This window comes from Nerophis lumbriciformis, linkage group LG04 (genome assembly GCF_033978685.3).
Source record: "Nerophis lumbriciformis linkage group LG04, RoL_Nlum_v2.1, whole genome shotgun sequence".
Lineage (NCBI taxonomy): Eukaryota > Metazoa > Chordata > Actinopteri > Syngnathiformes > Syngnathidae > Nerophis > Nerophis lumbriciformis.
The window spans coordinates 6288694-6302107 of NC_084551.2; the positions used below are offsets into that span (position 1 = coordinate 6288694).

A 13414-nucleotide genomic window follows, 5' to 3' on the forward strand; every position below is an offset into this window, starting at 1 on the left:
AAATAAATATATTTATTAATTAAAAAAAAAAAGTTTACTATATTTTGCTAAAAACATCAAAATTAATTGTATTTTTATTTGTATTTTTTCTGACTCCTTATTACATCCAGCCATAGAATTATACATTAAAATAAACATATTTGAAATAATTAATTTTAAATTATCATAATTAATTTAAAATGACCACATTTAATTATTAATATAATTGCTTGTTTATCAACAACTTTAGCATTTTATTCATTACATTTTGAAGCTCTCAGAAGCCAAGTTATGTTATTTTCCTTAAGATTTATTTATGCAAGTTTGAAGTATGAATTATCTAAACACAGTTTTGTTTGCATATTTTCAGGATATATATATATATATATATATATATATATATATATATATATATATATATATATATATATATATATATATATATATATATATATATGTGTATATTAGAGATGCGCGGTTTGCGGACACAACCGCGGAGTCCGCGGATTATCCGCGGATCGGGCGGATGAAATTAAAAAAAATAAGATTTTATCCGCTCGCGGGTCGGGTCGGGCGGATTAATTAGATATTTTTATTTTATTTTTTTTTTATTTTTTTTTTTGCGGGTGGCAGTTAAACCAATTCGTAAATATATATACATAGTTAAATGTTGTTACCCACATACGAAAAACGAGCAGGCACCTGCTGCATATGCCACAACAGAAGAAAAAAAAAGAAAAGAGATGGACACTTTTACGGAGCGGAGAAGGGACGCGGAGAGGGCCCCACCGGGAGCCGTAGCTGAGGCGATCCGCGAGAAGGGCCCGACGCACGTCCAGGGTCACTACCGCGCCCACCGCACCGACACCCCGCCTCGTCCGCTTTCGCCGCGGCCGGCGTCACGCGCAGCAGGTAGGCAGCTTACCTGCCCGCCACCCCCGTGGCCGGGGGCTCGTAACATGGGTCACTCCGCGCGCTCCGCCCGCGCAGCTTACCTGCTTGCCACCCCTGTTGCCGGGGGCGCGTAACAGGGGTCACTCCGCGCGCAGTGCGCTCACGAAAGGGGTGGGGCTCACCCTGGTTGATATAGAGAGCAGGACGGTGGCCATGGAAGTCGGAACCCGCTAAGGAGTGTGTAACAACCCACCTGCCGAATCAACTAGCCCTGAAAATGGATGGCGCTGGAGCGTGGGCCCATACCTGGCCGTCGCCGGCAGCGAGACGCGCTTGGAGGTGCGCTCAGCGCGGCTCCCATATGATTGCGCACTGGTGTGCGTCTGGGTCGTGACAGCGTTGCACGCGCAAGTCTGTGCTCCATTGGATCAGTCTCCTTTCTTTAACAGGCAAAAGCTTTATAACCTCACCATACCTGCCAACTTTTAAATCAGAAAAACCTAGTAGCCAGGGTCCAAGGGCCGCAGGCCCCGGTAGGTCCAGGACAAAGTCCTGGTGGAGGGTTCAGGGCTTCGCCCCCCGACGCAAAATGATTATTAGCATTCAGACAGGTTAAAATGTTGCTAAAACCATCACTTTTCTATCAGTCACAGTGACTTTTCAAAACAAAAATATTACAGCAAAAATCATATGGGTTGATTGACATGTTTATTCTGTAAGCTAACTTCAATAGTTTGAAATTATTTTGACAGTTAATGCCAGTTATCCTGTCAACCTTTCACAAGACTTCAATTTGTTAATTGAAAGTATAAATAGTATAAACATTTTTAACAGTATGTCGTGCTGTGAAATACAGCCGACACGCGCACCAAACACGAAGCAAGGCCATGGTGCAGGAGAACAAAGGACTTCTTTCATTTAAGGTTTGTGATAAACCATCAAACTCATTCGTTAAAAGGACTCTATAGTAATATAAAGCGAATTTTTCTGGACATTATCATGCAAGAAAAGTTTATTTTTGGGATCGCGATCACCGCGTAATGATTTTTAAAGGTTGCATTACATTATTAACTGTCCCATGTGATCAGCCAGTGCGATTGGAAGTCCATGCTCAATTATTGCCTCCGTAAATAAAACTTCGGCATTCATCACATCCAAAGAATCTGTTTGGGCGACGAAAAACGTTGAAAGTTTTCCACTTGTATCGCTAGCAACGGCATTAGACTTGTGTTTTTTTGTCCCAACGTGGTCTTTTACATCGCTAATTCCTCCGTGTCCGATCGAAAAATCTTGTCTGCACAAGGTGCAATTCGCGTAGTTTTCACCCTTTTTTTTAATTTTTATTAATATTAGATATATAACAACGGGCGGATGGCGGGCGGGTGCAGTTCTGATCAAACGTTACATCGGGTGGATGGCGGATGGTTGACGACTTTCTGACGCGGTTGCGGATGAAATAAATTGCCTATCCGCGCATCTCTAGTGTATATATATATGAGATACTGGACTTGGTGAATTATAGCTGTCAATATACTCCTCCCCTCTTAACCACGCCCCGCCCCACCCCCATCTCCCGAAATCAGAGGTCTCAAGGTTGGCAAGTATGTTATAGCCAGAAAAATACGGTATATTTTTGCTTTTTTTACGCCAATATTTAGGCCCCAAACTAACACTCCACGCTGACAACCCTGCATTTTCCTAACATTCACAAACATTTTTGTTTGTAATAGCAAATATTTGCCGCTTCCCCCCAAAAAATGATATTTTACTCCCCCAGAAAAAGTTAAATTTAATCCATAGCAATACTATTTTGCATCCTAAATATGGCATATTCAGAAACATTTTGCCCCAAAAAAACTACATAAAAAAGCCAAGATCTTATGTTTAAGAGGTTCATTTAGCCTATTGATGTGTATATATAAATGGTTGAGTTATATAGGCACTAGTCTATATAAATAAGCCAAGATCTTGTTCATAATTTTTAAGCGTTTTTTTACTACTTAACTTTTTGTACCAAATCCTACTAAATGTTGATGTAAGAAAGCCAAGCTCAGACTAGATGATGATGGAGAGAATGCATACTGACTACAAGGGATGTGAATGATGTCGTTACAGGGTAGCGTTGTGTACTGTTTGGGGATCACGTGACCCCGGCAACGATATGTCAGGACCTCCCGGCACTGGCGGAAGACGGAGGCGACGCCGAGCTTCTGTCGCTCTCTCTTTGATCGCTGTCGTCGGAGGATGTCTGCGCAGCCGTGGTGTTACTGAGGGAGAAGGAGGGACGTGTTGAGGGGCGGGTGATGTCGTCACATGACGGGCCGAGTGCGTACCTGTCTCCGCTTTGCGTGATGAGTCTCCTGCAGGTCTCCATCTGGACGTCCAGGCCTCTCTTCATGGAGCACATCTCCATGTACTCGTGCAGGTGGCGATTCATGTCGCTCTTTGCTGTGGCCAACTCCAGCTGGAGGAGGCAAAGTTCAATGATCAGCTGAGCATGTATGTTCTCAAATCGATACTCGCCCTAACACATTGATAGCGTTGATTAGATACTTGTGTGACGTAGTTGTGGTGGTAGTCCAGGGCTCGAATTTAACCACGGCAACTGCGGCAAAAGCCGCGACCGCCCTATCATTTGCCGTAATGCCCTAAAAAAAATGTATCAACATTTGCGGCAAGAACATGCCGTGACCACCCTTGACTTTTTGCTTGTTAATGGACGAGGGATGCAACAATAAACAGTATAACGATAATTTGCGATAAAGTTCCCAACGGTTAGTAATACGCCTAACGACACAGACTTTGCTCGGGAGATTTCCCCTCGGAGTAAACGGAGCCAACGTCATTTTCCCTCGCTACCCGGCGTGTGTTTAAGAGCGCACTGCTGTGTTTAGATGGAGACAGGTGTGGACAATATTGGGAGACGGACGCACTTGTCCCCACACTAAAAGTATACAGCAAAGGAGAAAACTATTTAATGTAACTTTTATTTTCTCAATACAGCGTCCATCAGTTGTGACTGAGAGTTAATGATGTGAGGAAACATGCAGCAGGTGATGTGTCGTGAACGTTGTCACAACTTGTTTATAAAGTCTTTAGTTTGTTTACTGGGATGTTTACTCGTCCTTTATTTAACTGCAAACTGTATCAGTGTTCAAATAACATCAATACTAGCTCAAATGTTTTGTCATCTCATCGAATTGAACGAAGACTGTGAAGATTGTGTATTCGATGTGAGAGGTGTCACTCCTCTTTTTTGGGGGGCCAAACTGTTGTACTGAACCAAGAGAACAACAAAGCTTGTTTATTAGACTTCATCTTCATTAGCCAAAATGACTTGAGTTTTATATTCATATCAAAAAGTAAATACCATGTTTGTTTTACATTACTTGTGTTTTTTTCATGTCACAAATGTATTACTTCAAAAACCATTTATGTGACACATCATTTTGTTAATGTTTTATGGTGTATAGTTAATTCCTTTATGCCATATTTCTGCTCAAACTTTTAATGGATCTGTCTCGATACATCATCTACATGTACATATAAATGTACATAACTTAAAAAAATTAATAAATAATAAAATTAAAAAAACTCCCTCTATCAAAAAGCCAACAAGTTTATATTAATAATGAATAAATAAAATTAAAAAAATTAAAAAAATAAATAAATTAAAAAAATATATATATATATATATATATATATATATATATATATATATATATATATATATATATATATGTTTGCTTTGGTGCCCTTCTAACTTGCCTTGGTGCCCTAAAATATGAGCCCTCCTTTAAGGCAACATTTGTTAAAGTTAAAGTTAAAGTTAAAGTACCAATGATTGTCACACACACACTAGGTGTGGCGAAATTATTCTCTGCATTTGACCCATCACCCTTGATCACCCCCTGGGAGGTGAGGGGAGCAGTGGGCAGCAGCGGTGGCTGCGCCCGGGAATCATTTTTGGTGATTTAACCCCCAATTCCAACCCTTGATGCTGAGTGCCAAGCAGGGAGGTAATGGGTCCCATTTTTATAGTCTTTGGTATGACTCGGCCGGGATTTGAACTCCCAACCTACCGATCTCAGGACGGACACTCTAACCACTAGGCCACTGTCTTAACCTTAAAAAGTTTCCTCACGTTTATTGTACACAGCTCCTCGACAGAATGTAACAATTATGTTCTCTGAGTGTGGAATGTTGAGACTCTACTCTTGCAAACAACTGTACGTATCACTTTCACACCAACAACTGAGTCGCAACATTTTAAAGTGCATGCAGAGGTAGATAAGTGCCTTAATGCTGGAAATAAAAAAAATATGTTAGCCACAATGTTAATGTTTATGTTTTTTGCCGTACTTGTTTGCTTTAGTAGTCCAGCAACTAACCCGGCGACTAAATAGAGGCCTTAATTTGGGCATTTATAAAAACTAAAAGAAAGTCAAGGCCTAAATGTTAGGTAAAGGGGAATTTTGCTTTCAGAGTTCAGAATTGTGACATTTTTTTAGAGGGTTTTACAGGCGGAATAGATGAGTCCTCATTACCCGCATTTGTAGCTGCCTCTTGCTAGCAGTTTTTCCACTATTTAAAACGCACAGAGACGAGAAATACGTGTGCTCTTGTATCAAATACGGATTGTGGATGATGGGAAAAATTCCCCCAAAAATTAAAGTTCCCCTTTAACAACCTACTTCCTGGTTCATGGCGGAAAAGTGTCTAACCTCAATCTGGTCAATGGTCTCTTGGTATTCCTTCTCTCTGGACTTGAACAAACATTCTGTGTCATTTATCACTTTTTCCAGACAGTCTTCCTGGTGGACAGAAAAAAAACAACATGACCAGATGATCGATACTGTGTAGTACACTTCTTTTATGTAAGGCGACATGCTAATCAAACAAACAACATACACACACCTGGCTGTGAAAACAGAACTTGTGCTGATTTCCTGTTTTACTGAGAGTAAAATAAAAACTTCCTTTAAAAGAATAATAATTTAAGGGAAATAATTAAATAAATAAAAGCGCAATCAATTTGTAGCCCCGTAACACAATTCTGTCTCCATCAAACCCACAGAATGTTACAATTTTTCACAAAAGCATTACTTTTTGACCTTAAAGCATTTCTATTCAATTTAAATATAATTTTAACACAAAATTGTCACGACTTGATCTTGGGAGTTTGCTTTTCCGGAATGCAACGGAAAGTTGGCACGGGCGAGACGGGAATGAAGGTACATGATTTATTGAAACACTAGAACTACAAAAAAGGATCAAACCAAAGCGCGCACAGTGGCGGAAACTATGAACAATTAAACAAAACATAAACTGTGGCTTGATAAACAAAAACTTACTTGGCCTGGAACCGGCATGAAAAAAGAGCAGCAAGGATCATAAGGGTGTGCAGAAGCATATATGGGGTGTGAGGTCGTCAGGCCGAACAACAGAAAATGAATGAACTTAAATACTATGGACATGATTAGTGAAAGCAGGTGCGTGACTCAAAACGTGAAACAGGTGCGTGACGTGACAGGTGAAAACTAATGGTTGCTATGGTGACCAGACAAGGGAGTGAAAAGACAGAAACTAAACAAAACATGACTTAAAACAAAACATGATAATACAGACATGACAAAAATAACAACATTTGGACGAAAAAACACTTGGTTTATCCCAAAACAATATTTATTCCCTCTTAAAAATTATATTATTTTTTTCTAAAAAAAAAACATTACCCAAAACACTTAAAAGAGACAACCACAAAATTTTACTCCTGTAAAATCCATATTTCCATACGTATTTTAATAGCCAGAATGCAATACATGTTATATTTCCTCACTAAAACATTACATTTTTACCCTAAAAGTCATATATATATGTTGTTTTAAAAGCTATATTTTATCCCAAAAATGTATTAAACTTTTAAACCAAAAAGTCAAAATTTTTCCCCTTAAAAAAACACTTAATTTACATGACATTTTGCTGAAATTATAATGCAAAATATAAATTTCCCACCCACAAAAAAATAATGTCATTATAGAAAATAGATAAGATACAGTACATAGACACATTGATATACTGTATGGGTAAACAGATATTGCTGCATCTCGTGAACTAGCTAGGCAGCCTACCTCTCCAGGTGGGTGGGCGGGATCTGGAGGCAGAGTGCATCCTGGGAAATCCTCCCACAGAAGCAATGTCTCCTCCGTTTCCTCCCAGGCCAGACTGTCACAGTCGTCCTCAAACTCACACTCGCGTCTTCAACACATGAAGGGATAGAAGGTTCAAAGGTGCGCCATGATAGGTCACCAATGAGTCACATGACCACTCACAGCTGGTTCAGCATCCTTTGCATCTCCTCATTGATCTGATTGGCTGCCGAGCCGCCGTGCTGCTGCTGCTGATGGTCCTCCTCCTTGGTCACGCCTGCGTCGCTCTCCGAGGTGCTGACCGTCGTTTCGTCTCCTTCGCTGCCGTTCACCGACTGAGGCGTTTGTTTGCGGCGCAGGCTCAACGACGACTGATTGCTTGGGACCTGCAGAAAAGCCGATTTTAACTCGGCGTTCATAAATCAATGTGACAAACATGAAGACTGTGAACTCCACCTGGTACATCTGGATGACGTCTTCACAGTTCCTCTGCTGGGCAACGTCACAGAGGCGAGCTGTGATGTCGATCCTGCGGCAGATGTCCATGTCCACTTTCATGGCTTTCTCCTGGATCTTGGTGTCCAGGTCTGAGAGGTTCTACAGGGACCCAAAGACACGCGTCAGCTTTTCTTGATGGCGTCACAAGCAAACAACGCTGAGAGTTTCTACGACGCTGACATTGCTCATGAGGCCCTTGAACAGAACCAGCTCGGCCTTCAGCTGCTGAACTCTGACGGCCAGCTCGTCCTGACAACCTTCACTCTCCTGCAGGTCCTGCACACACACACACACACACACACACACATACTGGTTATCATTTGGAATGGGGACCAAGTTTTTGATCATCACTTGTGGGGACCACCCTTTCTACAGGTTGTGGAGGCATAAAAAAAAAATTGGTAAAATGTCCACTGCCCAGTTAGCTCATACACGTCTTTAAATCTCTGGATTGATGAAGTAATGTGCTGATCATTCTTACTGGGGACCCTGGGGAAAAAAGAGTTAATATGGTTCATGGGGACCAAATTTCAATAATTTTGCATAATTCACACAAATTTGTACGGGACTACTGAGGACCATTAAAAAATAAAAAAAAAAGTTCAAATTAAATATGACATGATCCTCAGAATACAGCACTACAGCTGTCCTCTTATAGGAAGTTTCCCCACTTAAATGTTAAAGCAAATCCTGCATCTTCTGTGACATTACTGAAAACTGCTATTTAGCAGCAATGAAGTTGTCTGCAACTCCAACTACCATATATAGAAGGATGGAAAATTCTGAATGTGAATCATACTTTAAGGTAATAATGTTTTATAATCATGCTGTATGAAAAAATGACACCCAACTCTACATGCCCCTAAAGCTGACCAACACGCCGGATTGTAGTCAGCTGGAGGCGTGTCTTAATGAAATTAAACAATGGATGTCCGCTAACTTCTTGCAACTCAACGCCAAGAAAACGGAAATGCTGATTATCGGTCCTGCTAAACACCGACATTTATTTAATAATACCACCTTAACATTTGACAACCAAACAATTACACAAGGCGAATCAGTAAAGAATCTGGGTATTATTTTCGACCCAACTCTCTCCTTTGAATCACACATTAAGAGTGTTACTAAAACGGCCTTCTTTCATCTCCGCAATATCGCTAAAATTCGTTCTATTTTATCCACTAGCGACGCTGAGATCATTATTCATGCGTTCGTTACGTCTCGTCTCGATTACTGTAACGTATTATTTTCGGGTCTCCCTATGTCTAGCATTAAAAGACTACAATTGGTACAAAATGCGGCTGCTAGACTTTTGACAAGAACAAGAAAGTTTGATCATATTACGCCTATACTGGCTCACCTGCACTGGCTTCCTGTGCACTTAAGATGTGACTTTAAGGTTTTACTACTTACGTATAAAATACTACACGGTTTAGCTCCGTCCTATCTTGTCGATTGTATTGTACCATATGTCCCGGCAAGAAATTTGCGTTCAAAGAACTCCGGCTTATTAGTGATTCCCAGAGCCCAAAAAAAGTCTGCGGGCTATAGAGCGTTTTCTATTCGGGCTCCAGTACTATGGAATGCCCTCCCGGTAACAATTAGAGATGCTACCTCAGTAGAAGCATTTAAGTCCCATCTTAAAACTCATTTGTATACTCTAGCCTTTAAATAGCCCCCCTGTTAGACCAGTTGATCTGCCGTTTCTTTTCTTTTCTCCTCTGCTCCCCTTTTCCTTGAGGGGTGGGGGGGCACAGGTCCGGTGGCCATGGATGAAGTGCTGGCTGTCCAGAGTCGGGACCCGGGGTGGACCGCTCGCCTGTGCATCGGCTGGGAACATCTCTGCGCTGCTGACCCGTCTCCGCTCGGGATGGTGTCCTGCTGGCCCCACTATGGACTGGACTCTTACTATTATGTTGGATCCACTATGGACTGGACTCTCACAATATTATGTCAGACCCACTCGACATCCATTGCTTTCGGTCTCCCCTAGAGGGGGGGGGGTTACCCACATATGCGGTCCTCTCCAAGGTTTCTCATAGTCATTCACATCGACGTCCCACTGGGGTGAGTTTTTCCTTGCCCTTATGTGGGCTTTGTACCGAGGATGTCGTTGTGGCTTGTGCAGCCCTTTGAGACACTTGTGATTTAGGGCTATATAAATAAACATTGATTGATTGATTGATTGATTGAACCGTGATATAAAATGTTCATATTGTTACATCCCTATTTATGACTAATATGTATAAGCTCCTGAATGTATATGGAACAATCTTCTTGCAATGTGCTTTTTTTACGCTCGCAGTGCCAGCATCTTCCATGAGCGCACCTTCAGTGTGCTGAAAAAAAAAGTGGGTCCATTGCAGATGCACTGCGTCTAGAATGCCCAGGAAAAAAATTGGTACTCATCTGCTGAAAGTTTCAAAACGCTGCAGGTCGGAGCATGATAACATGAATGTGCATTGAATGAGTGAAAGCATGCAGTAGCACATGCAAAAACCTCATTTAAATAGGTTGGTCTGCACCAGTTATCAATTGTACACGCAGTCTTAGTAGATCACACAAAACACGGCCACTAATAGTACACGCAATTTAGTGTGTGGTATCTGGATCTTCATCGATTAGGCCCCTATTCTTTTGTTTCACTACCTCATATTCAAGTCAGCTTAGCGGTTAGCATGGCTTCTCTTCTCCTGTGTTTTTGCTCTAATGTGTTTTTATTAGATATGTCCGATAAAGGCTTTTTTGCCGATATCCTATATTGTCCAACTCTTAATTACCGATTCCTATATCAGCCAATACCGATATATACAGTCGTGGAATTAACACATCCATCCCCCCATCCATTTTCTACCGCTTATTCCCTTCGGGGTCGCGGGGGGCGCTGGAGCCTATCTCAGCTACAATCGGGCGGAAGGTGGGGTACACCCTGGACAAGTCGCCACCTCATCTATATGCCTAATTTTGTTGTGATGCCCCGCTGGATGCATTAAACAATGTAATAAGGTTTCCCAAAATAAATAAACTCAAGTTATGGAAAAAAATGCCAACATGGCACTGCCATATTTATTATTGAAATCACAAAGTGCATTATTTTTTTTAATATGTCTCAAAACAGCAGCTTAGAATTTGGGACATGCTCTCTCTGAGAAAGCATGAGGAGGTTGAGGTGGGCGGGGTTGAGGTGTGTGTGAGGGGGGGTGTAGGGGGTATCGGAGGGTGTGTATTGTAGCGTCCCGAAAGAGTTAGTGCTGCAAGAGATTCTGGGTATTTGTTCTGTTGTGCTTATGTTGTGTTACGGTGCGGATGTTCTCCCGAAATGTGTTTGTCATTCTTGTTCGGTGTGGGTTCACAGTGCGGCGCATATTTGTAACAGTGTTCAAGTTGTTTATACGGCCACCCTCAGTGTGACCTGTATGGCTGTTGACCAAGTTTGCCTTGCATTCACTTGTGTGTGTGAAAAGCCTTAGATATTATGTGATTGGGCCGGCACGCAAAGGCAGTGCCTTTAAGGATTATTGGCGCTCTGTGCTTCTCCCTACGTTCGTGTACACAGCGGCGTTTTAAAAAGTCATACATTTTACTTTTTAAAACCAATACCGATACCGATACTTTCCGATATTACATTTTAAAGCATTTATCGGCCGATATCGGACATCGAGTTTTTATGCTAGATCCAATTACAGAACCATATGTATTACTTTATCTAACAAACTTAAATAATCGTTTGTCCATTAATTCAGAATCGCCCCACGTCCTAATTGTGATGCATCTAAGAATCGATCATTTCCCCGACCCTACTATGTACACTATACTGTACATTTGAACCATTATTGCTTGCATAATGTTGACCTTGTGTAATTGGTTCAAACAAATCTTTAGGAGCCCAAATTGAAATATGATATAAAGTCCCACGATGGGTTTGTGCAAATGTCTGATCATAACTGTGCACTTACAGTACATAAGATATACTGTACACACAAACAGGAAGCCACATGCACACAAACACATGCTAGAAGGTGTGCATTATGCAAGAGGATGGCATGCACGCAATAAAAGCTTTCAGCTGTACAAGAAACCACATGTAAATCCTAAATGCATCATCTACTACTTCAGAACAGCAATAATTGTCTTCTGTTGACTTACTCATGCGTGCCTCCTGCTGACGAGCTGCTTTAAAAGGGGTCCTAAAACCAACTTTTTTCACATGACGGTACCTGCTTATGTGTATTTGCGATCTGCATTAGTCCTGGAAATGTGAAATCAAACTGCGGACGAATTGCAGAGATATTTATAAAACCCTCTTGCCTTCCTTTCTACTTCCTACAAACGGTCTGTTTGGAATGTGTCAGTCCCGTGACGTTTTTTAGACCTGTAACGTCTGCGGATATCTCTATATATGGTCAAGGCTTACCCAAAGGTCTTTGTGTGAGTCCGCCATTTTATCTAATGTTTGAGCATTTGTAGTCCAAATGACACAATGCCCATGGTACGACACGAAGACCAAAACTGCTCTGTTGTTGGTTGCTTTAACCAGCACGAGTCACTTCACACATTTTCAGCCTCTAGTGAGCAGTAGAATATATGGAGTGATTTTTGATCTAGAACATGTTTTGCTTTATTCATTAATGACGTGTTTCTTGCTACTTCATGTTGTATATTTTTTACATGATGTTTCCAGTTCATTTTATCATCTATTATTACACCCAAAAATGTGACAACCACTTTATAAAATGTGAAATCAACCCTTAACCCAGTGGTTCTCAAACTTTTTTTGTCATCCCCCACTTTGGACAAGGGGGAGTTTTCAAGCCCCACCTGCCCCCATCGCCCCAACAGAGCGCTAATGCCAAGCTTTAACATTTTCAAATTTATTGAACATCAAGTTGTATACATTCGAACTCAATAACATAAAATAACATTAAGTTCAATAATAAATAAAATAACTGTGCAGCTGTGGTATAACTTGCATCAAGTTCAATAATAAATAAAATAACTTCCATCAAGTTCAATAATAAATTAAAAAAAGTGTTATAACTTGCATCACGTTCAATAATAAATCAAAAAAACTGTTATAACTTGCATCAAGTTCAATAATAAATAAAAAAAAGTGTTATAACTTGCATCACGTTCAATAATAAATCAAAAAAAGTGTTATAACTTGCATCAAGTTCAATAATAAATCAAATAAAAGTGTTATAACTTGCATCAAGTTCAATAATAAATCAAAAAAGTGTTATAACTTGCATCAAGTTCAATAATAAATCAAAAAAGTGTTATAACTTGCATCAAGTTCAATAATAAATCAAAAAGTGTTATAACTTGCATCACGTTCAATAATAAATCAAAAAGTGTTATAACTTGCATCACGTTCAATAATAAATAAATAAAAGTGTTATAACTTGCATCAAGTTCAATAATAAATAAAACAAAAGTGTTATAACTCGCATCAAGTTCAATAATAATAAAAAAAAAGTGTTATAACTTGCATCAAGTTCAATAATAAATAAAACAAAAGTGTTATAACTTGCATCAAGTTCAATAATAAATCAAATAACTTGCATCAAGTTCAATAATAAATACAATAAAAGTGCCACCTTCCTCCCGTTCCTCGCGCCCCACCTGTCATGTCTCTATTCCCCACCAGTGGGGCGCGCCCCACACTTTGAGAAACGCTGCCTTAACCAAAGAGGATTTTTTTTTTTTACAGAATTAGAAATAGCTTTAATGGCCAAGTGTGTTTAACACACAAAACATTTAACTCGGTAGACGGTGCTCCCTATGTTCAATGCAAGAAACAAAGAAAAACACAACAACTACTCGAGAGCACAGTGCCGTGTCGGACATCTTGTGTATTATTATTAAAGGCCTACTGAAACCCACTACTACCGACC

At 40.4% G+C, this 13414-nt stretch overlaps 1 protein-coding gene across 1 annotated transcript in view; it reads right to left on the minus strand.

Annotated features, from left to right (window-relative positions):
- Positions 1-2452: 2452 nt before the first annotated feature.
- iffo1b (intermediate filament family orphan 1b) overlaps positions 2453-13414 on the minus strand; it is a 30547-nt gene continuing 19585 nt past the window's right edge. The window contains exons 3-9 of the mRNA XM_061948136.1: positions 7701-7796; positions 7479-7619; positions 7206-7408; positions 7005-7131; positions 5598-5687; positions 3207-3337; positions 2453-3140 (exon numbers count right to left, since the gene is read on the minus strand). Of these exons, the coding sequence (XP_061804120.1) occupies positions 3038-3140; positions 3207-3337; positions 5598-5687; positions 7005-7131; positions 7206-7408; positions 7479-7619; positions 7701-7796 (891 nt within the window). The 3' untranslated portion in view covers positions 2453-3037. The remainder of the gene's footprint in view (positions 3141-3206; positions 3338-5597; positions 5688-7004; positions 7132-7205; positions 7409-7478; positions 7620-7700; positions 7797-13414) is intronic.